The sequence below is a fragment of the Botrytis sinoallii genome (genome assembly GCF_014898435.1).
Source record: "Botrytis sinoallii strain Bc 23 chromosome Unknown BSIN_009, whole genome shotgun sequence".
NCBI classification, from domain to species: domain Eukaryota; kingdom Fungi; phylum Ascomycota; class Leotiomycetes; order Helotiales; family Sclerotiniaceae; genus Botrytis; species Botrytis sinoallii.
Genome location: NW_024066036.1, coordinates 966,360 through 989,313, shown reverse-complemented (window position 1 = coordinate 989,313; position 22,954 = coordinate 966,360). Strand labels below are relative to the sequence as shown.

The 22,954-nt window shown below is 45.2% G+C and overlaps 6 protein-coding genes across 6 annotated transcripts; 5 read left to right on the top strand and 1 right to left on the bottom strand.

Annotated features, from left to right (window-relative positions):
- Positions 1–413: 413 nt before the first annotated feature.
- Positions 414–13,409, top strand: EAF02_005882 (uncharacterized protein; the record flags this gene model as incomplete). The annotated part of the gene is made up of 7 exons (XM_038901930.1): positions 414–461; positions 520–4,582; positions 4,642–7,953; positions 8,004–8,624; positions 8,692–8,751; positions 8,800–13,260; positions 13,315–13,409. 7 exons carry the CDS (start codon positions 414–416, stop codon positions 13,407–13,409), a joined length of 12,660 nt encoding a protein of 4,219 aa, XP_038758147.1.
- Positions 13,410–14,584: 1,175 nt separating this feature from the next.
- Positions 14,585–15,950, top strand: EAF02_005881 (uncharacterized protein; the record flags this gene model as incomplete). Its single annotated transcript, XM_038901929.1, has 4 exons — positions 14,585–14,655; positions 14,869–14,960; positions 15,027–15,399; positions 15,521–15,950. The coding sequence occupies 4 exons, from the start codon at positions 14,585–14,587 to the stop codon at positions 15,948–15,950; spliced, it is 966 nt and encodes a 321-aa protein (XP_038758146.1).
- A 1,074-nt stretch (positions 15,951–17,024) lies between these two features.
- Positions 17,025–18,095, bottom strand: EAF02_005880 (uncharacterized protein; the record flags this gene model as incomplete). The annotated part of the gene is made up of 6 exons (XM_038901928.1): positions 17,025–17,120; positions 17,172–17,339; positions 17,452–17,815; positions 17,871–17,941; positions 18,004–18,015; positions 18,087–18,095. The coding sequence occupies 6 exons, from the start codon at positions 18,093–18,095 to the stop codon at positions 17,025–17,027; spliced, it is 720 nt and encodes a 239-aa protein (XP_038758145.1).
- A 324-nt stretch (positions 18,096–18,419) lies between these two features.
- EAF02_005879 (uncharacterized protein) lies at positions 18,420–18,920 on the top strand (the record flags this gene model as incomplete). Its single annotated transcript, XM_038901927.1, has 1 exon — positions 18,420–18,920. One exon carries the CDS (start codon positions 18,420–18,422, stop codon positions 18,918–18,920), a length of 501 nt encoding a protein of 166 aa, XP_038758144.1.
- Positions 18,921–19,702: 782 nt separating this feature from the next.
- On the top strand, positions 19,703–20,753 carry EAF02_005878 (uncharacterized protein; the record flags this gene model as incomplete). Its single annotated transcript, XM_038901926.1, has 2 exons — positions 19,703–20,276; positions 20,333–20,753. 2 exons carry the CDS (start codon positions 19,703–19,705, stop codon positions 20,548–20,550), a joined length of 792 nt encoding a protein of 263 aa, XP_038758143.1. The 3' UTR covers positions 20,551–20,753.
- A 900-nt stretch (positions 20,754–21,653) lies between these two features.
- EAF02_005877 (uncharacterized protein) lies at positions 21,654–22,487 on the top strand (the record flags this gene model as incomplete). Its single annotated transcript, XM_038901925.1, has 1 exon — positions 21,654–22,487. One exon carries the CDS (start codon positions 21,654–21,656, stop codon positions 22,485–22,487), a length of 834 nt encoding a protein of 277 aa, XP_038758142.1.
- Positions 22,488–22,954: the final 467 nt, after the last annotated feature.

Below are 22,954 nucleotides of genomic sequence, written 5' to 3'. Positions count from 1 at the left end.
ATCGATACGGCAAAGTATTGAAAGGCGCCTGCACCGTACCTTTCAATACCATCACTTTTTCGATATCTCCAATTTCTTCACCAAGTACCTCGCACTACATAAAGAACCAACCCGACCTTGTACACTTTCAACATTATTTTCTCATTTGCACTTCGTACGAAAAGTTTATCTGCGAGCAGGTAACTAGCCTTGTTTAACTTACCCATTTCGCACATTTCGCGCGACTGTACATAGTTGCCTCAAAAGTCAAGTTACTCTCACGGCGCAAACGCACCAAACGCCATCTACCTACAGTTGGTCCTGCCATATATCGCCACACTCTTTTTTTGAGTTGTCAAGAAATATAATACCTGTAGAGGTAGTGGAGGGGGTCGTTTTCATTTACCTGCGGTTTTGCCGCGCCTGCCGTCATCATGGTCAGAATAATCAAGACAATACAGCCCAAGCATGTTGAAACCTTAGTAAGTGCCTTTTTTTCTTTGGTCAATCTGCATCGTCAAGCTGACCCTCTATCTTTAGTCTCCTTTCGTCAGCGAATTCGGAAAAACCGCATGCTCCATATCTCTGCCCCTCCTCCCACAACATCTCGCACAATTTCCTACAAGATGGCCTTTTCCCCGTGGCGACCTTTATCATTGGATCTCTCTCTTGAATCGCTTCGATGTGATACTTGAAAGATTTTGCACAACATATAAACTCGCAGATGGCCCTCAAAAGGTGGACTTCGGTTGTGAGATGCTGAAGTCGAATGTAGGAGCAGCAGCGGATGATACGAAGACCTATGACCTGTTGGAGCTGGGCTATGGAGAAGATGGAGATAGACAATTGATCGAGGCGATCTTGAAATTCTCAAAGATGCTTCTGGAAAATTGTGGCAATCGCAGTATTTATTCCAGCAGTCCGCATCTGGGGAGCTTGCTCAATACTACGTCTTTGTCATTACTCGAGAATACTCTTCTTGTTTCATCCCAATTAGCCCAGAGATACAACTCTGCTATGAAGCGTGTCGGATCTGCTAGGAGTACTAAGCATCTATTGGCAGAGCATTACAATATCGATCTCAACAGAGTTCTTCAGCTGGCACTGCCTTTCAGCAAGACTACCACTAGTTCTCCAGGCTCGGGGCACCCAACAACACCCGGAGCCAAAGGCAAGGAGAAAGACAAGGCCTATTTCAACCTTCCATTAAGCCCCAAGAATTCAACAACTGTTGTCTATGCAAACGATCTTGTTTCCATATACAAAGGCGGATCGGGTGTCAGTACAAATACAAAGAGCCCTCGTAGGAGTTCAGTTAATACTGCTTCACCTCAATCGCAAGCAAGCTGGGATGAATGGGGCGATGTCAGAATGACTTATTATCCTAAAGTCAAGACTGAATCCGAGCCGGCCAATAATGCTTTGAAGCCAGTCGAGACTGTTCCTATCCCTTCTGGACAACCGCCCGTCACTCCAACACCTGTTCGCAGATCATCTAACCTTGGCCCGAACGCTCAACGCGCGAATAGATCGTCGGCAACCGAAGAAACATCCCCAGTATTGGCACGCACTCCAACAATGCCTGCGGACGATGCCCAACGACAGAATGCTAAAGTCATAGAGATTTCTTCAGCAAAGCTCAGATCCACAGATATCTATTCTTTGATGGAGGAGTATAGTTTGGACCTTCCCCAAGATCTGCAATATGAGCTATTTACAAAGATTCGGATTGCAAAAGCTCTCATCTCTTCATTGGAGACTCGACAACAGGCTCTCGTGATTAGAATGCTTGCTGTTGCAAATATGGCTAATGTCTACGCCGAACCAGTCTTCCTTGAGAACATCATGAAACAAGACAGCGACGAGCCAAAGCGTTTACAATTTATCTATCAGGTTGCTGATTTGGTGCACCCACCGGCCGAAGGCGACATCGCTGTCTCTACATACATGCAAACGCTGGCATTTTCGACGCTCGAGGCTATCGCGGGTATCTCATCAAAATTTCAAGATGTCTGCAAAGCTCTGAATACTACCATAAATCATGGTGTAATGTTGTATGTCATCCGTAAAGCTGTGGCAGAGATGGCTGTGGAAGATCTCGGTGACAAATTGACAGAAAAGGATCAGTGGCGAAATGCTTTATTCTCACTCATGACCAGTCTCTGCCAATACCCCCGCACTGCAGAGGGTCTTGTCACAGCTGGCTTGATACCTATCATGATCGAAATTCTTGGCCTTCGCACCACTGTGGCCCAGCGCTATCAGCCGAAAACTTTGTCGTTCCTGGACAATGTAGTGTACAGTGCTCGTGAAGCCTTTCAGATATTGGTCAATGCAAATGGCCTTGATCGAGTTTCTGATCTGATTGTTCACGAGACCACAGTTGCCTCAGGCATTGCAGAATCCGGCAGTGTAATGCCAGTCGAACATCGTTCACCATCTACTGATTATGAAGTCCCTTTCTATCAACAACAAATCTTGAAATGGCTATTCAAATTCATTCACCATATGATGTCATCTGCGAATAGTTACGGAGGTAACTTTGATCGTATCTTGCGCAACCTTATCGATTCTTCACAACTGCTTGGTAGTTTGCGTCAAATCATTGGAAATGGCCGCTGCTTTGGTTCCATTGTCTGGACTAACGCCGTTGGCATTCTAAATGGTTTTATCAATAATGAGCCTACGAGCTTTGCAATCATTGCAGAGGCTGGTTTGAGCAAGGGATTTCTAGAGGCGGTCACCGGTAGTCCACTTGTGTTACCATCACCCAAGGAACCCAAGGAAGAAAAAGATGTTAGGAGGCGGCGGCGTAGTTCCGCACGCATCCCTCTCGAAGGACCTGATGGGGATATCGCATCATCTGATGATGAAGAGGAAGACTATGACGACGACGATGACGATGATGATGATGGACCCCTTTTTGATCTCACGACCACACAACCGCCAACACTAGCGATGCTTCAAGCTCCCCGCGATGGCCCTCTTGCCCGCGGCATTATGCCAACCCAAGAGACCATCAATATCATCCCTCAAGCATTTAGCGCGCTCTGTTTGAATAACACTGGTATGAAGATGTTTCGAGCCTCTCATGCTCTGCGTTCATTCTTCGAGATATTCGAGAGCCCTGAGCATGTCAAATGTATGGAGTCCAATGGAGAGTTGCCATCCAATTTAGGCGCCACTTTCGATGAATTGGCACGTCACCACCCAACTCTCAAGGGCGAGATCATCAATGCCATTCTTGTTATGGTTGTCCGAGTTGGATATTTATGCAAAACAAAGGCAGAGAAAGATAGAGCTGGCGCTAAATTGTGGGAACACGATTCGGCCGGTAACGTCATTGCACTAGGCGCCGCTTCAAACAGCCCCTCAGATGCGAAAGGAAAGGGCAAGGCTGTCGATAGTGGCAGTGATGTTGAGATGCGCGATGCCGATGACACTGCATCCACTCCAGTATCAACCAAAGAACCCGATATCTCCATGACACCATACATTACCTCTGTCGCTTCTTTCCTTGCCACTGTATTAAACAATTCATCGGTTCGTAGCGAATTTTGTGCTAGAGGTGGAATTGAGTATGTGCTTGATCTCGCTGAATCTCAAAGTCTGCCAGCAAATTTTGGAGACGGAATTTCTTCGCGCAATTTGCAGAACGTTATTGCTCTTCTCGCCGAGCAAAAACCATACCTCGTGATTCCATCTCTTTTGAAGCGAGCTCAGGCTGCCGCAGATGTCCTTGAGCCATTTGCCAAACACGATCTCAGCACATCTTTCTTTGCTCCATTTGTGGACAGTCAAAGCCGTGAACATGCCGACGAAAAGATATTGGCTCAAGGCACTGCTTTCGCGAAAGCTTTTGTCAACGTTCATTCATTGGTCGCCAATTTGACCGCTTCCATACAGGGATCTCCATACAGTCACAGGAACACTCCATCTGGCTTCAACTCCATGAATTTCGCTGATCACTACAACCGTTTGATTCAAACCCTTGGCCCACTCTTAGGCGCATCTCTCAAGGAAGAAATCTTGTTACAGAGACTTGTTCCAAAGAGCTGGCAACAAATACCATCAGCACGAATCAAGGATAATGGAATTAGCGATATGATCCCAGACACTGTTGTTAGTACAGAACCATCTCCGCCTGTTGCAAACGTTTCAACATCAACTGTCGAACCTGACACTTCATCTCCATCCGTTGACGTTACGGCCTTGCCTGTTGCGCTGCAAACAGAGCTTGCGAACGCAAATTCTACTTCGGATACACCCGCGAAGCCGGCGAGTCAATCAACTCAGAACGCTTCAGAACTTCAGAGCCTCGGAGCTTTGAACAATTCTGCTCAATTCCGAAACTTTGGCACGTTGCGCTACCTCCTTGGTAGAATGCCTCGAGTTATTGGTCCGTTTTTCCAGAACGTTGGCAAGGTCCTTCTTAGTAGGAGGAATCCGGATCCATACTACAGACAAAACCATACCACTATTGCCGAAGCTTTGTCTGAGTCTGTGCTCAAACAACTGGCACGTCCAGGTGATGATAATAGTATCGACAACTACTCTTATTGGATCGGATTGTTACATGTATTGAAAGATATGTTAGTCGACTGTAAGTACCATTTTCTAGTTCTTCCCGCAGACACGATCATGACTAATAATGCAATCTAGCCTCACGTCATGCAGATCGTCAGATCCAAACCATCAGTATTGTCTTGCAAGCTTTCAAGGAGCGTTCTGGATTTACTACCCTGAACCGTATTCTAGAAGCTTTTACTTCTGAAATCCGTGCTGGCAATAACAACTCAAACGAGCAACAAGGGGAAAATAAGACACCTGAAAAGACCATGAGGTTTGAGTTGGCGACTATTGGTGCCAAACAGATTCTTTCCTTGTATGCAATTCTTGTCAATTCAAAGCATATTATAGAAGTTCCGCAAACTGTGGCTATGATACCTCGCAGTGAACGAGATCGCGATCGTTCTCGGTCCGACTCTTTCACACCCGGCCAGTTCGTGGTAGAGCTTCGCATGGCAATTCTTCCTACTGTCCGAGGTCTGTGGGAATCTGATTTGATTGAAAGGGCCCCAAGCCAAATATCAGAGAAACTCATTGAAGTAATTCGTACTATTGCCTCAACGGAAGGTGAAACTGGAGCTATCAAGAGAACTACCGAAAACCAATCGGCTCGACAGCCAAAATCTCTCCGAAAGGCCTTCAAGATCAATTCTGACAGTGTGACCACACTCAAAGAACAAGGTTATGACGAAGACTTAGCCAAGGAAGCCCTGTATCGCTGCTTCAATAATCTTACCAATTCAACTGACTATTGCAAGGAACACAAGAGAGAAAGAACTCGCGGGCGCTGTCCAATTCCTGACGATGACATCGAGGTTGCTCCCGAGCCTGTTGGTAATTCTAGACCTTCAAGTGGATCCACTGGAACAGCAAGCCCAAATGAGCAATCCATTGCCACTGATCCTACCCAAACGGATGTAACAGCGATCATTAACTCACTTCAAACAGTAGCTACAGCTCCAACATCCGGTCAAACAGGCGCCCCTGAGCCAGCAAACGATCCTTTCACTCCTCAGGGCTTTAATTGCATGATGAACCAACTCGCCCCTGGCTACGAGAACGGCGCCGGATCAAGTGCGCCTCGTGAAAGTTCTGCGTCGAACCCTACACAATCTATCAAGGTCGAAGAGCCATCCTTCAAGCAAGTCACCGTTGATGACTTGAATGATGAACGAAAGCTTATTCGAGATAATTTGATTGATAAGTGCTTAGATGTCATCAATGCTCATGGCGATGTTACCTTTGAAATATCTGACTTGATTACTACCGTGGTCAATAAATCTCCAGATCACTCTGGACTGAGGAAGATTGTCGCCGAAACACTTGTTGTTGCTCTAATGTCATTCGCAGGTGCTGAGGATGTCCGCACTGAGGGTAATAAGATTGCTGCTTATGCTCATTTATTGGCGTTGATGTTGCGTGAAAAACAATTCTACGCTGCTGCACTGGGAGAGCTCAAGGAAAATCTCCCTACTTTACTCAGTTTCGTCAAGTTATCCCCTTCGCATTCCGCCGAGGAACCATCACCTTGGATCGCACAGATTCTTCTAATTGTTGAAATGCTTTTGAGCGAAGACGCCAAGCCAAGAAAGGCTAAGTGGACACCACCAAAAGATGAAAATGAAAAGGTTGTGGCACCTGTCCTTGAGCATGTAGAGCTCGCAGTATCCGATGAAGAAAGATCTCAACTATTAGAGTCTATCCTGGATATTCTTCCACGAATTGGAAAAGAAGAATCCCTCGCACTTGCTGTACTTCGAATCCTTGTCATACTGACACGTACCCGCTCAGTTGCGCAAGGCATGGGTGAAAAGAAAAACATCCAGCGATTGTTTGTCATGGCAAAGCAGCTTGCAGGGGCCAGTTCAACTCGCATTCACAGCCCTCTTTTGCTCATCCTTAGACACATAGTTGAGGACGACGAGACTATCAAACAGATCATGCGATCAGATATCAAGGCATTCTTCGATCACAATATTCGGCCACAGCGATCCCCGGTTGATCTTCAATTGTACTTGAGAGGATTGCAACATCTCGCCAATCGTGCCCCGGCACTATTTGTTCAAGTAACTAACGAGATGGTCGAATATACAGGATGGCCTTTCCCATCGTCTGAACAGACAGCTCGGGTACCATCGTTATTACTCAAGGGTGATCCTCCAAGTGAAAGTCCATCCACAGCCAAGGCTTCTGAAGATGCTGTCCAGCCAACCGTGCAAGCCACAGAAGACCTTACTCTTCAAGATCTTAAACCATCTACTGAAGTTATTGATACTGACATGCCGGATGTTGCAAAGGCAGTGTCTCCAGAGTATAAAACACCCGTAGTCGAGAATCCAGATGGTGTCATTCACTTCCTACTATGTGAACTCTTGAATTATAAGGATGTGGAAGACAAAGATCGTCCAACCACTAGCCATGCCGACAAGTCTACTTCGCCTGAACATAGAGACGTCGCCATGGTTGGTGCACCATCCGTACCTGACTCACCTGTACCCAAAGATGGGCAATCTACCCAGGATTCCACAAAACAGGAATTCAAAGGCGAGGAGCATCCCATCTACATTTACAGATGCTTCCTGCTGCAATGCCTCACAGAACTTTTGGCTGCTTACAATAGAACTAAGATCGAGTTCATTAATTTCAAGCGTAGCGCTCCTCCTCAGGCGATGACGCCTTCAAGGCCTCGATCTAGTGTGCTTCACTATCTTCTTTCTGATCTTTTGCCCATTGGAACACTGGATTACCCAGAAACCACCACAATTCGTAAGAAGCTAACCACATCGCACTGGGCCGACTCTGTTATCACTGCTCTGTTGAACAAGACTGGAGAACAAATCCTTGATAAGCTCCGAGAGCAAAGTGATGGAGAAGATGAGCCCGATCTCTTGTTCGTGCGACGTTTTGTCCTAGAGAATATTCTCAAGGCTTACAAAGACGCAAGCGCTTCTACCGAGCCTCTTGAGATTAAATATGCCAGGATGCTCTCACTTGCCGATCTCATGATGCATATAATGACTGGAAAGGAGAATTTAGGAACTGCAGATACTTCTGTCAGCAAGAGATCCCAGATGCAACTCAAGCGTATTATGTATGAGAAGGGATACATTGCAGCTTTGACTGCCTCGGTAGCAGACATCGATCTCAACTTCCCTGGCGCAAAGCGAGCTGTCAAATATATCCTGCGGCCCCTGAAGCAGCTCACTCATCATGCTATCTACCTTAGTGAAAACGCACTTATATCTTCACCCCCAGGACAAGCTGACGACGATGACATTGAGTCTGCCACTTCAGTGTCAGATCTCGAAGACGACCGAGAAGAGACACCTGATCTATTCCGAAACTCGACTTTGGGTATGTTTGAGCAAGGGGAAGAGGGCGATACATCATCTGATTCCGAAGATGGTAAGTGCAAACAACTATCATACTTAATATACAAAGGCTAATTCTTATAGATGACGAGGACATGTACGAAGGTGAATACGATGATGGTATGGAGTATGAAGAGGAAATGGAGCAAGACGATGAGGAAAATGTCAGCGACGAAGATGATGATGAAGATGGCATGGGTCCTATCGAAGGTCTTTCTGGCGATCATGGTGTTGACGTCGAAGTCATCATGGAAGACGAAGATGAAGATGATGATGACGACGATGACGATGACGATGATAGCGAAGATGACGATGATGATGACGAGCATGGTTCTGACGGTATGGAGGAAGATGATGCTCGTATCGAAATTCTCGATGAAGCCGGAAATGTCCAAGAGCTTGCCGAAGACGAAGATATCGATGACTGGGAAAGCGAAAACGATGAGGACATGCAGGAAGACGACGAGGAAGATTTCGAAGAAGGCTACGAAGGACCAGGAGGAGACAACGAAGCTGCACACGTTCATTCCCATTCCATGGGTGACATGGGCCCCATTGGGAACCTTGTTCGTGTGCTTGCCGGCGCTGGTGATGAAGAAGATGCCGTTGAAATGCTTCAACGTCTGGAAGAAGAAGGCGTTGGTGATCCGGAAGATGATGAGGAAGAACCTTTAGGTGAATACATGGAAGAAATCGAAGAAGAAGGTAAGCTTCGAAATCGATTCGTCTGCTTTAAGAGATCTGTCTATGAAGATTTACTAACTTGTTACAGAAGATGAAGACGACGAGGATGATATGGATGAAGAGATGCTCTTTGAGCACGCATACCCAGGTCAGTCTAATATCAGACCAAGTTCTACGGTCCGACTAATAAATCAAGCGGACGGCCCTGGTCCTATCTTTGGTTGGGAAGGAGATGTTGAGCCTCCAATGGTCATCAGCCACCGTGGACATCAAGGCCGACATCGCCATGCATTCCCCAGTCCTTTCCCATTCCTTCCTGGAGGTTCGCGCGATCCACTTGGTGGTAGGTTACAACTCTTAGAATCAGAACTTATGAGCAGTTTTCTCGCAGAAAGACAAGCCGTCTCGGACCTAGCGGCAATCGAGGATGGCCTTCAAAGACAGAATAGGACTGATAGAATTGTAGTACCAGATTTCCGTTACCGAGCACATAGATCCGGTGCTCCACCCCCATATTCCATGGATGACGGCACAAACCCTCTACTTCAACGTAATGGCCCAAGCGCTTTAAGCAGACCTGGCCATCGAGGACCTCAAATCGGCAGCTGGATTCAAGCACCGGGACCCGGCGGCAACTTGATAGACATGAGTAGCGTTCTTGGCGGACGTGCTTTCGGTGATAGCCCTGAACAAATCCTTGACATGATCAGATCCTTACGTATCCCAGGATCAATCGCTCGTAATGGACAAGCTTTACAGTTTCATATTACCGCTGGTCCTGGTCAGTTGCCTAGAGAACTCGAAGCAATGTTTGGAACACGTCGTCCTCGTAATGACAATCACCGTGATACCAGCGAGCCTGGAAGCGCTACATCTTTCTCTACTCAATGTACAGCTGCAAGATGGTCAGAAGAGTCTAAGCTACTCTTCGGACCAAGCAATGTTGAGAACGCTCAAGAGCTCAAGAATGAACTCATGGCAGCGCTCGTACCTCCTGCCATTGAAGCTGACAAAGTTCGCAAAGCAGCCGAACTGGAACGAATCCGCGTACTGGAAGAAGAAAAGAAGAAGCGATTAGAAGCAGAAAAGCTGGCTAGGGAAGCCAAGGAGGCAGAGGAGAAGGCAGCCAGAGAGAAGAAAGAGGCTGAAGAGAAAGAGGCAGCTGAAAGAGCTGCAGCTGAGATGGCGGCTGCTCAAAGTGCCCAGGCCGATGAATCCATTGAAGAGCCTGTCGAGGCGGATAATGCCAACGCAACTGATGCCATGGAGGGTGTCCAGAGTGAAATTCCGGGAGCTACCAATGCAGAAGCACAAGAAACGGAGGTTCCAGCTGTTGATCGTCCTAGAGTCATGACTATGATTCGAAACACGCCATATGATATCACAGACCTGGGCATCGACGCAGAGTTCCTTGCAGAGCTCCCAGAGGATATCCGCGAGGAAGTCATCATGGCTGCCGTTGCCGAGCGACGTCAACAAGCAACTGCGACAGGTTCACAGCCAACCGACATTGAACAGGAATTCCTTGATGCCCTCCCAGATGATATTCGAGAGGAAATCATGCAGCAGGAAGCACAAGAACGCCGACGTCGTGAACGTAACGAACGACGAGAGGCTGCAGCAGCAGCAGGCGGAGCTCCACCAAATGGAGACATGGATCTTCCAAGCATCCTTGCAACCTTCCCACCAGCTCTTAGACAAGAAGTTCTGATGGAAGGTGATGAAGATTTCATGGCATCCTTGCCTCCCGACCTCGCTGCCCAAGCACGTCAATTACGCAGAGGTCAGCCAGATCATGCTGGCCACCCTGGAAGAGCACCTGTAGGCGTCATTCGCCGTCCAGCTCCTGGTGAAGAAAGTCGAGGGGCTCCTCAGCAACCAAGAGCTCGTCGGGCAATCGTTCAAATGTTGGACAAACAAGGTGTAGCAACACTTTTGCGGCTGATGTTTATTTTCCAACACAGCAGTTTCCGAAGCACACTCAACTCAGTTCTGCAAAATGTAGCATTGAACAAGCACAACCGTGCCGAGCTCATTAGCACCCTTCTTCATATCCTTCAGGATGGTAGTGCCGACATGACCGCAATCGAGCGAAGCTTTTCCTATCTGTCCGTCAGAGCCAAGCAACCAAGAGAAAAGGATCCAAAGACCCCTACACAAACTCTTCGACGAACACTTACTGGTCTCGGCTCGCTCGCTCAGACAAATTCTGAGGCATCGCCACTCATGGTAGTCCAACAATGTTTGACAGCTTTGGTCTACCTTGCTCAAACTAATTTGCATGTCGCATCGTTCTTCTTGACCGAGCACGAGCCATCTGGTGGACTCAAGCGAAGTCTCAGTCGGAAGGGAAAAGGAAAGGATAGCAAAGCCCCAAGATACGCTCTTAACTCTTTGCTCAGTCTTCTAGATCGTGATTTGATCATGGAGAGCGCAACCATCATGGAACAACTTTCGCTCTTACTTAATCTTATCACTAGCCCTCTCATTGCGCTAGAACGAAAGCAAAAAGAAGCTATCGAAGAAGCAGAAAAGGCCAAGGCGAGCGCAACTGCAGCCGAGACAGCCGAGACGGCTGAAGCCACTGGCTCCACCGATGCACCCAATCCTGACAACGTTACCGTAGGTGAGAGTGAGTCCACTGAACAACCACCGGTGGTATCAGATGCGACTGCTCCTGTAGAAAACACTTCCGCTGGGTCGACATCTGCTCCAGTACTTCCGGCACTTGTTATTCCTACAAGCGCTGATGCCGGTGAGGCCTCCGTCGTTCCAGATACCGACTCTTTGAAGCCCGAGGATACTTCTAAGCAAGAACAGAAGAAGGTTCATGTTTTCACTCCTCCTGTTGTTCCAGAACACAATCTTCGCCTGGTTACCAATATCTTCTGCTGTGAGTGCAACTCAAAGACCTTCCGCGAGACATTATCAACCATCAAGAATCTTTCCACCATTCCTGGCGCGAAGGCCATTTTCGGAAAAGAACTCATCGCCAAGGCTCGAGCATTGGGTGAAGTCATATTAATAGATCTCGAGGACCTTCTTCCTCAGATCCAAAAAGCTAGAACCGGAACTGAGATTCAGGGTGTCGCGTTAGCCAAGTTCTCACCACCGGCATCCGACCAGCACAAACTTCTACGTGTTCTCACTGCGCTAGATCATTTGTTTGATCCTAAGCGTGAAAAGAAGGATGATGCAGCCAGTGAAGCAGAGGTTTCCTCTGAGATTGTCGAAAAGCAAGATCTCGTGTCTGGCCTCTATGAGAACTCCACCTTTGGCCCAATGTGGGAGAAGTTAAGTGCATGTCTCAGTACAATTAGGCAACAAGATCATATGCTTAGTGTCGCCACTATTCTTTTACCTTTGATCGAATCCCTCATGGTCGTTTGCAAGAACACTACATTGAAGGACACACCACTTAATCGAAGTGCAAAGAATAAGGAAATGGTTCTTGCTAGTCCCGTTCCAGAGTCTCGAATGGAGAACTTGTTCTTCACGTTCACCGAAGAGCATCGAAAGATTCTGAATGACCTAGTCCGACATACTCCAAAGCTCATGTCTGGTACATTCTCTTTATTGGTAAAGAATCCTAAGGTTCTCGAGTTTGATAATAAGCGCAACTACTTCAGCCGCAGCATTCACAGCCGAAGCCAAGGTTCTCGTGCAGTTCCTCCATTACAATTGTCTGTTCGTCGAGAGCAGGTATTCCACGACTCTTTCAAATCTCTCTACTTCCAGACTCCTGATCAAATGAAGTATGGCAAATTAAGCATTCGTTTCCACGGAGAAGAGGGTGTAGATGCAGGCGGAGTTACTCGTGAATGGTTCCAAGTTCTCTCTAGGCAAATGTTCGACCCTGGCTATGCTCTTTTCATCCCCGTGTCTTCTGACCGTACTACTTTCCATCCAAATCAATTGAGTAGTATCAACGAGGAGCATCTAATGTTCTTCAAATTCATCGGTCGTATCATCGGAAAGGCACTATATGAAGGTCGTGTTCTCGATTGCCATTTTAGTAGAGCAGTTTACAAGCGCATCTTAGGCAAGGCTGTTTCAGTCAAGGACATGGAATCTTTGGATCCTGACTATTATAAGTCACTCATATGGATGCTTGAGAATGATATCACGGATATCATTACCGAAACCTTCTCCGTTGATAACGACAAATTTGGCGTTGTCGAGACCATTGACTTTATTGAAGATGGGCGCAATGTTCCAGTGACGGAGGAGAACAAGCACGAGTATGTTCGATTGATGGTCGAATGGAAACTCACAGGATCTGTCAAAGCACAGCTTGATGAATTCTTGAAGGGCTTCCATGATATCATCCCTGCTGAACTGGTCTCGATTTTCAATGAGCAGGAATTAGAGTTGCTAATCTCTGGACTACCTGAAATTGATGTTGATGACTGGAAGAGTAACACTGAATACCACAATTATTCGGCATCTTCTCCACAAATTCAGTGGTTCTGGCGTGCCATTCGCTCATTTGACAAAGAAGAGCGAGCCAAGTTGTTGCAATTCGTCACGGGAACCAGTAAAGTACCCCTTAACGGTTTCAAGGAGCTTGAGGGTATGAATGGTTTCAGTCGATTCAATATCCACCGAGACTATGGCAACAAAGAAAGACTTCCATCTTCTCATACTTGTTTCAATCGTAAGTTACACTGCCTAAATCATACATCTAATCATATGCTAACCCAACTTCTAGAACTCGATCTTCCAGAATATGAAAGTTATGAGACCCTTCGCGCTCAAGTTCTTACTGCCATTACAGCAGGCAGTGAATATTTCGGTTTTGCATAAACATCAATTGCAAGGTCAAACATCTTTTTCCTAATTATGATATCATGCATGGCAGGCTTTTGATCAGCATTTGGCGGCGTCAAGCTTTCTTTTTTTTTTGACGATACTTATGAGGACAAGGCGGTCTTCTAATAACCAGAGCGATGGTTCTACGGAGGATAGGTTTGCTTTTCTATGGGTTGGAGGATATGAAACTATGCGATATCAGGTAGACAGATAAGGTGATGGATGAGGATGGATGGTTATATTTGGTTTGAGATCTTCGGGGAAGGATTCTTTCAAAGCGAAGTGCAGGTCGTTTAAAAGATGATTTCCCAGGGAAGGAGGATTAGATAGATGACCCATCAGAGACAAAAAATTCCAAAAGGGAAAAATGGCAGATGTAAAAAGTAGATAGCTTTTAGTTAGTTAGCATACAGAATTATCATAGATTGATGAATTCGAAAGATGTTGACTGTGTTTGGTTTGGAAATGTGAAGATAAGATAACGTGATTACCTAGTGTATAACGAAAACCCCTCTACCATACCACCACACTCGTACACAATCTCTCATAATATGATGTGATAGAGTTTTGATTGGCCGTGGTTGGTTACCACAGGGCTAGAAAACGGAAAAAGCCGATCATTCGGCACGGACGTTATCTTTTTCGAAACCCCGCAAAAATTATTTCTCTCAAATGTCAATGTCAAAGGGTTCATTCATTTCTTACTCAACGGCTTCCTTTTTCTCATATTTCATACTTCAGACATTTGACTACGACGCAACATAAAGTAACGTCAAGAATATTCTCAATCATCAGAACTGATTGAAATTCTGTATACGACCGACAGGACGAACTTGCGCATATTAGAAGGAGGGATCCAATAGGACGTTGAAAATTGATTCTGATCCATCCAGAACAAACATACACTCGAGGAAAATTAGTTGCATTGGAGATTATTGTGCAGGTACAGGAACACTGTAAACCCTACACGGAATCTGCGAACGAACGGACAACGAATAGGACGAAGCGAAAGGAAACGTGCGCTACCTAGTCTAGAGACTGCATTTGCGACTACAACTACGATTGCGCATCTGAGAGGAGGCTTGTCTATATCTGCGACTGCGAGTTAGCGAACGATACGAAGGAAATATAGAAGGAATAAAAAGAAAAAGAGAAGAAAAGCAGATAAAATGGCGACAAATTCAATTAAGTTGCTCACGGGTAACAGCCATCCTCAGTTGGCGAAGTTGGTTGCTGATAGGTGGGTTGTTTTTATTTCTTGCTTGCGTTATTGGCGATGAGTGGGTTGTTTTGGTGGGATGAGATGAGATGTATCTGCTTCGGGATGGTGGGATGACGAGCGCTTGGATCTGTGAATGGGGGGTTTTGAAATATTGACGGGATATGAGCTATTAGAGTGCCAATCTTAAGGATGGAGATGTGAAAGAAGGTGCTAACGAAATCCATTGCGCAGATTGGGCATTGAGCTTGCAAAGACTATGAGCTTGAACTACTCAAATCAAGAGACCAGCGTCACAGTAGGAGAGAGTGTCAGAGATGAAGATGGTTAGTTCTCCTGGTCCCTCATCCCATCGCATACTCGAAGTCAAATTTCTAAATTTTACTCTCTAGTTTTCATCCTCCAATCCACCGCACCTGGCGATATCAATGATGGACTCATGGAACTTCTCATCATGATCAATGCTTGCAAAACCGCCTCCGCACGTCGCATTACAGCTGTCATCCCTAACTTCCCCTATGCACGTCAAGATAAGAAAGATAAATCTCGCGCTCCCATTTCCGCGAAACTTATTGCAAACATGTTGCAAACGGCTGGCTGTAATCATGTTATTACAATGGATTTACATGCAAGTCAAATCCAAGGGTTCTTTAATGTCCCAGTCGATAATTTGTATGCGGAACCAAGTACTTTGAGATGGATCAGAGAGAACTTGGAGGTTAGCAAGTGTGTGGTTGTTAGTCCGGATGCCGGTGGTGCTAAGAGGTGAGCCATTTCTTTTCATATTCTACGAAAGGGAACTAGTATATCTGCGAGGTGCAGGATCTGGACAAGACGGAGCAAGTTTTTTTTAAACAAGGACCAAAATAACTAACGAAATCATCAGAGCAACCTCCATCGCCGACCGTCTTGATCTCGGTTTTGCCCTTATTCACAAAGAGCGCGCTCGTCCTAACGAAGTATCCCGCATGGTCCTTGTCGGTGACGTCGTAGACAAAATTGCCATTCTCGTAGACGACATGGCCGATACCTGCGGCACCCTCGTCAAAGCCGCCGAAACCGTCATGGAACACGGCGCCAAGGAAGTCGTCGCTATCGTAACTCACGGAATCCTTAGTGGAGCAGCAATCGAAACATTAAACAAAAGTAAATTGAGCAGAGTTGTTGTTACAAACACAGTTCCTCTAAGAGGAAAGGAGGAGACTTGTGGAAGATTGAGAGTTATGGATATTAGTGCGACGTTGGCCGAGGCAATCAGGAGGACGCATAATGGAGAGAGTGTGAGCTTTTTGTTCACTCACGCACCTATGGATTAAGGAGCTACAAGATGTGGTTGCAAAGACACTGGAAGATAGATCAAAAATGGTTTCTTGGGTTTCACTCGGGGTTTGTGGGTAGGCATGTAGATAGAAATTTACTAGGAAAGGAAAAAACAGCAGTGCGGATTGCAGAAGATGGTATTCTCTTTCTTCTTTTTGTAATGCAATATCCGCTTTGCGTGGGTCGTAGAGGCCTTACTCACTTACATAGGTACGTTTAAATATGTTACATAGGGCCTTTTCCATATATACATAGGTGTGCGGGAATCAGAAAAAATGTAAATGCATCAATATCGGTTTCTTGTTGTGTGTATGTGTGTGTGTGTGTGTGTGACTACTAGATAGATACATTTATGCTTTGAGAGATAAGAGAAGAGAAAAGAGACGACATCTAGATCATCTGTACTACTTACGTGTTTGATTGTACTCGATATTATTTTTATAAATAAAGTCACAAGCGAGCAACCTTACCAAAATTACTATGGAGTTTTGAAATGAAGGCATAATGAGATCACTCATTCGTTCTCTTTCGAATAGATATTCCATTCAGAGTTGTTATAATCCTTGTGTTATTTTATTAGTAAAAGATTTTGGATGGAAAATGCGTGGATTCAAGACTAATCTAGTTCGACAATTTCCTAGGTTCTGGCCTAGCATTCATCTTAAATAGTATCAACCGGGTAAGAGTTTCGCATAATATCGATAAGGAAAGGGTGGGCAATAGTAACAGGATTGAAGGTTTAAAGAATGGCATAGAGTAGAACTAGGGTGTGTAAAGTAAAGCGAGTCAGGAAAGGGGGGAAGGTCAAAAAGGAGAAGCTGAAGGGCAAGACTTCGGTAGGAACAACCATCCACTGTATTTGACAATATATGGGAACATCAAAACATATTAATAGCACATCATTTGCATTCCGGAAACGCCGTCCTAAGTAGTAATATGCAGTCCATTTTAAATTGGTATCTAGCATCCTGGTATAATGCTTTTTTGACCTGTTGAACCCGGCTGAGAATTCATTCCACTCGCCAAACATCCACAAAGACTGCCATTTTATTACCCATCGTGAAAACCCTCTACTTACGCATAGAAGAAGCTCTGCGCTTGCGGGCATCAACCTTGGCGTTCTTGGCCTCAGAGACACGCTTGGCAAGGATAGCGGCGTACTCGTTCTGGAAAATATGTTAGATAGATAATTTCAGTAGCAGGACGGCTTGACTTACAGCAGCATCCTTGGTGCGCTCAGCGTTACGGCGCTTGAGTGCGAGTCTATGACGCTTGTGTTGGAGACGTTGAGGGGTGACCAAACGTTGGATCTTTGGTGCCTTGGTGTAGACCTTCTTGCCCTCACCCTTTGGTTGAACCTCACGACGGATAACGAATTTACGGACCTAACCCAGATATATCAGCATTACGCTTTGGATTTACTTCTCACACTCCATCCTCAAGCACCAGCACGAAGCGGTTGAGAGTGATGGGCGGAATGATGTAGGGAAAACGTACATCATCCTCCTTGGTGAGCCCAAAGAACTTTCTAATCTTGGTGGCACGCTTGGGGCCCAATCTCTTTGGGTGGACAACGTCGGTGACACCTGGGATGTCGCTCTCTCCTTGCTTGACAATGCTCAAAGCGAGAACGGACAAGTCCATGGCGACGATGCATCCACGGACGGATTTACGCTTGCGCTCACCAGTTCGGCGTGGGCGGTAGCAAGAGTGACCCTCAGAAAGGAGAAGTCTGACACGGGTTGGGTGCATAACACCTTGCTTCATTGGGAAACCTTGCTTGTCGTTACCACCGGTAATCTTGAAGATGTATCCCTTGAACTCGTCTCCGACGGAGTCTCCTGGAACCTCAGCGCCCATTCTGTCGAGCAAAAATTAGATTCTTTCGTTGTATTCGGTGTCGCGAAAAAATATACCTCTTGTCCATGAAGACACGGAGCTTGCGCTCGTCTTCGATATCGATGAGCTTTTGACTGCCATTGGCAGGCTGTTGAATATTGTCAGTTCGAATTCTTCGATCGTGTTCATTCAAATGGGTTCGAAACGTACGAATGAAATGTTCTATCAATCAAAGTTTGTTAGCAGATACTCAATCAATCAATTCCAGCACAACGGAATAATGGAATACACACCAACTTCATCTTGACGGTGGTAAGTGGTCAAGTGGTCGAGGTTGTCGTCGGTGATTTGTCGCTGAGAGGAATGAAGACTTCGAAATTTTGGAAAGTTCGAAATTCTCAGTGCGAGACGCTAGTATCCTTAGCGCGAAATTTCAATGTGGATCAACAACCGAGATCATGTGATATGTAGCATCGGGTCGGTCAAACATTCTGCCAGACCCCTACAAACATGCTCGATAATTTCTTGAGATTTAACAATTGTGGTGTTGACTTTGCGTCGCGCGAATGATGAATTGTGATTGAATCTTTTGTCGGGCACAAAATATCATCTCTAAAGTCTCAATCATGATTCCCCTTCACACGAGTGTCGATCAACCAATTGAAACCATACAAAATCCACTACCGAAGCTTCTTCAAACCCCATCTGGACTCGCACTGCTAGAGCTTCAAGGAACGATAAATCTTCCAGAACCGGACATTGAGGATGATGACCCCATGAACATTTCAAATTCTTCAGAACAAAGTTTCCAGACTCCGATTGGTCGCCTGATCTTCCCCGAATATGACCCAGCAAATTCAGACAATACTAAGTGGATGAAGCGTGTCTATCTCTACGTGGGCAAGCACCAAAGACTCACGGGAGAGGTCAAAAAGCTTCCAAGGGCTTACGCTGTTATTAGGAAGAGGGATCGTGAGATATCATCACAGACGAATGGTGATGTCTTAATGCAAGGGTCCGAGTCAGAAGTTGGGGATGAATTGGAAATCGTTGAAATCGTGAAATGGAAGATTTTATTTTCAACAAGACCAGAACCAGTAGGAGCTATGGTCACTGATACCACTTGAAGCTTGGAGTTATCAAGGATTCGCTCGAGAAAGAGGAAGCGCAATCGAAGCAACATTGCCGTTTCAATTACCATGATTATACACCTCAAAAAAATCATGGACAAATTACGCGCCACTCAGCTCTCTCACACGACCTCTCATTACCCACGATCGTTGCTCAAGATTGACTTGGTCTTGGTATTTCAATGTACATTAGCATTACCAGAGAATCGCCCAAAAATAAGCGTGTCCTTGACCAGGATCTTGCAGTGAACACCTCATCGAAAATTACATAGGGGCAGTAATCAAGTCCCTGAAGCTTCAGACTTTGATCTTGCTAGCTTGGAAAGACATTCGACCTTTTTACACGGAACCATGGATGTTCTCGTTCTACGAATGGAATCCAGTGAATGATAGGACAGATATTTCCGAGTTTGCTTCATGTTATGACTCGGGACACTTTTATATTTGATGTATTGAAACACAGCCACATCTACGAAATCTTTTCTGTAAGAAAGTAATGATTCATAAATCCCATTTGAATTATGATTCAAAACAGATCGCTGTAAGCAACGGACCAGCAGTCATTAGGCATTAAGAATCATAAAGAAATTATGGGATTCGGTGTCATTTTCATTCGTATTGAAATCTTTTGGGTATCTCTTTGCTGAGCTATTCCAAGGACGCTTTCTTCAATTTTTTCTTACTTTCAATCTTCAGTCAAAACATCTCCGATAACCCAAATCATCAAATAACAGATTAATAAAAGCTCGACCACAGCAGTTTACCAAGCACCCTTCAACATGAAGTTCATCCTTCCACTCTCGTTGTCCCTCATGGGCCTCGGCCAATCTGTTGCACATACTTTCATGGAATCTCATGTCGAAGTCCTTACAACTACTCGCCTCAAGCAATCCTCTATTACATCATCATTATCTCTTCTTCCAACAGTCCAAAATATCGCCCTTCTAGCCATCCTCCCGACACTAGGTATCTATACACCAGCTCTTATCGGTATTGGCATCATGTCAAGCAATGTACAAGCAAAGTCCTTCGAAACAGGTGGTGGTCTGAGTTCTGACCCACATTGGAGGCCAAGCCCAATCGATAGGCGACGAGCACATCCTAGAGATGTTTCTGCTGTAGCCACCAGCATTGAACACAAAAATTCCTACCATATAGCTGAAGTTTTGATCACGAGATTTGCAGACCTTATCAGACGCTTAAATGGACAGGATGCCGAATTTGAGTGCTCGGGACATCTTCCGAAGTTTGCCGCTTTGGGCAGGGAAAATGCAGATAAAGGTGAATCAACATATATCGACCCACATGAATCATCCACAGACTCGAGTGAACAACATCACGTTACAAAATCAGGTCCGTATGCCCAGTATTGATCTTGGCATCGCCAATACTAACGGTCCATGCTACAGATCTCAAAATTCGGCGCAATGGCAATACGCCTCAGTCTAGAGGTTCGTGTGGAAGTTTTTTTGACGCTGTAAATACGTCCGATGCTGATGATTGTTTGTTCACCGATGGAAAATCTGGATCACTCGTTTCGAGAAGCCGCTGGCAAGACTTTATACATCTCTGCTGGGGTCTAGGGGCGCATTATAACCCGCATGAAAATAGGTGTAATGGTGACTGATTATATTCATATGGATATGATATCGGGAGGTCTGGTGGTTAGGAGAATGGTGCGCGGCTTGTTTGGTAATCTATTTGGGGTGGTTTTCCGTTGTGGTGTTACTGCTGGTCAGTAACAAGGGTGTGCAGTTGACACCCAGTTATTATCCTTTGGGAATAACGTTGTAGTTAAATTTCCATATTTTCGACACAATTATGAGTTTCAAAAGACAAGTCTTACATTGCCCAACCAGAAAACAGGTGTTGAAAGGGCTGCATTTATCACACTGTAGGGTGTGGTGGTTCTGCATCTGTACTTTCACGTTGCTTATTATCTGGTACATCTCTACTTCTTTCTGTCGTCACTGAATCCCCATTTAATATACTTGTCGAATCAGACAACATATTTCGGATAATCACATGATTCACAATAATAGAAGTAATTCACTACAGCATCTTATCTTATTTTGCTTTTAAATTATCAGTCACTTGGTTTCTCCCACAAAATCCAAAGTTTTACTACACAAAATAATTCTTTCCCCAAGCTCAACCGACATTGCATTGAACGGGCAAATACTCGACAGAAATGGCCAACACAAGTCTTTGTACTGATACGATGGAAGGTATGGACAATATGGATATCGATGGAAGTGGTATAGATGGGGTTGGTGAGGGCGCAAATGCGACCAGCACAGTTGAGATGGACAATGATGTTTCTATGGGAATGGATAAATCTGCAGATATCGAGTGCGCAGAATGTGTATGTGAGTCAAGTGGACCGCATAATGGTCTGTATGACACATCTCCTGCAACAGATTGTTTGCAAAGCTTGACCATCACACGTACGTATTTCGCCCTTTTCTCTCTTTCGCAACGATGTCCAACTGACCTGCAATAACAGCGGCCATAGCTTCTACAAACGTAAACTATGCACAGAACATAGCACAACTATCTCCTCAGCCTGGAACTTTCCATCGATTCCGCGACTTTCCAGCAGAAGTTCGCTGTATGATATGGAAATATCACGCAGAAGATGAAGAAGACTTTGGAGAACCGCGCACGCTCACCATCATTGCAAAATATACCGGCGAGAATGCCAAAAAGAATTCACGCTGTAATTAAGTTATGGAATTGTTACATCGCATGGAGCTCACCGACGAACAAAACACTCGTTCCTTTCAAAAGAATGTTAAATTCCCATGGACAGCACAACCCGCACCATCGTACAAGATGCCCGCTTCCCTATACGTCAACAAAGAAGCACGATACATTGGTCAAGAACTCTATTCAAAGAGTCATTTCCTAATGTCTATTCTCGAAACCGAGAAACCGGTTTATTTTCGCGAGGACCTGGATACTCTTCATTTTTCGGATTGGTTTACCTTCAATACTTTCTGTGTACAATTCGCATTTGTGCAGACGAACGAGACATCCATCAGACTTGCGATGAAAGCAAACCGTCGTGTCATAATTCCTGATGATGAGGAAGATATCCCGTTGCTTCTTCGATGTGTCGTTTGCAGACATAATAATCGGGGTTGGCATCGTCCAAATCCTTGCGTAAAATGTCAAGACATGAATCCGAGAGAACGTCTAGATGACTACATCAAAAACGTTGCAGTTGGAACCGAATCTTTTGGACTATCCGAGAGAATCAATGCCGAAAAATTCGCAGTCAAACAGACCCAAAGAATGCAAAAACTACGAATAAAGGCACTTGAATACATGGACTGGGGCTTCAATCAGCTTGATACTTTGGTTTTGGGAATGGATAGTCATTTGGTCTCGGATACGATACATTCAAGAAGACCTAAATGGGTGGAAGACCGCTGGAAGTTCAAAGAGGATATCATGAGATACTTGAAAAAGAAGGCGTTTCATGAGGTAGAATTTTTGTCGAAGAAGGAATTCATTGAGAGGTTTGGAGAGTGGGATCCTCAGATTCAGCTTGGCTGGTAAGAATTGGGATTGATTGATGATAGTGAGATCTATTGAAGAGATCAATATTGTATCGGGTTGGTCTACTACTGTGGGAAGGCTCAACAAGGATTTGTGATCAAAAAATTATCATTGACCGTATAAATCAAAAGTGAAGAAAATGTATCCAAGAGACTTTTCTTCTAAGAAGAATATCAAAAGAGATTTGTGACCAACAAGAACGCCATATCGTAAAGAATACACTCATCCCTTATGAATTCTACATCAGCAACTCAGCGATTTTGGTCCTTTGCATTGTCAATAAGTCGTCAACCCTTCAACGATATGAGTTCCATAACTTACTGTTGATAAGTTACCGACCTTGAAAGAATACGTGATATCTCCGCATACACTCTTCACCGAGACACGCCTGGTATGTGTCTAACACTCCACACTAGCAGCGGAACAGGTCGTTAACATAGAACTTGTGTTGCTTTGTCCTCCAGCTT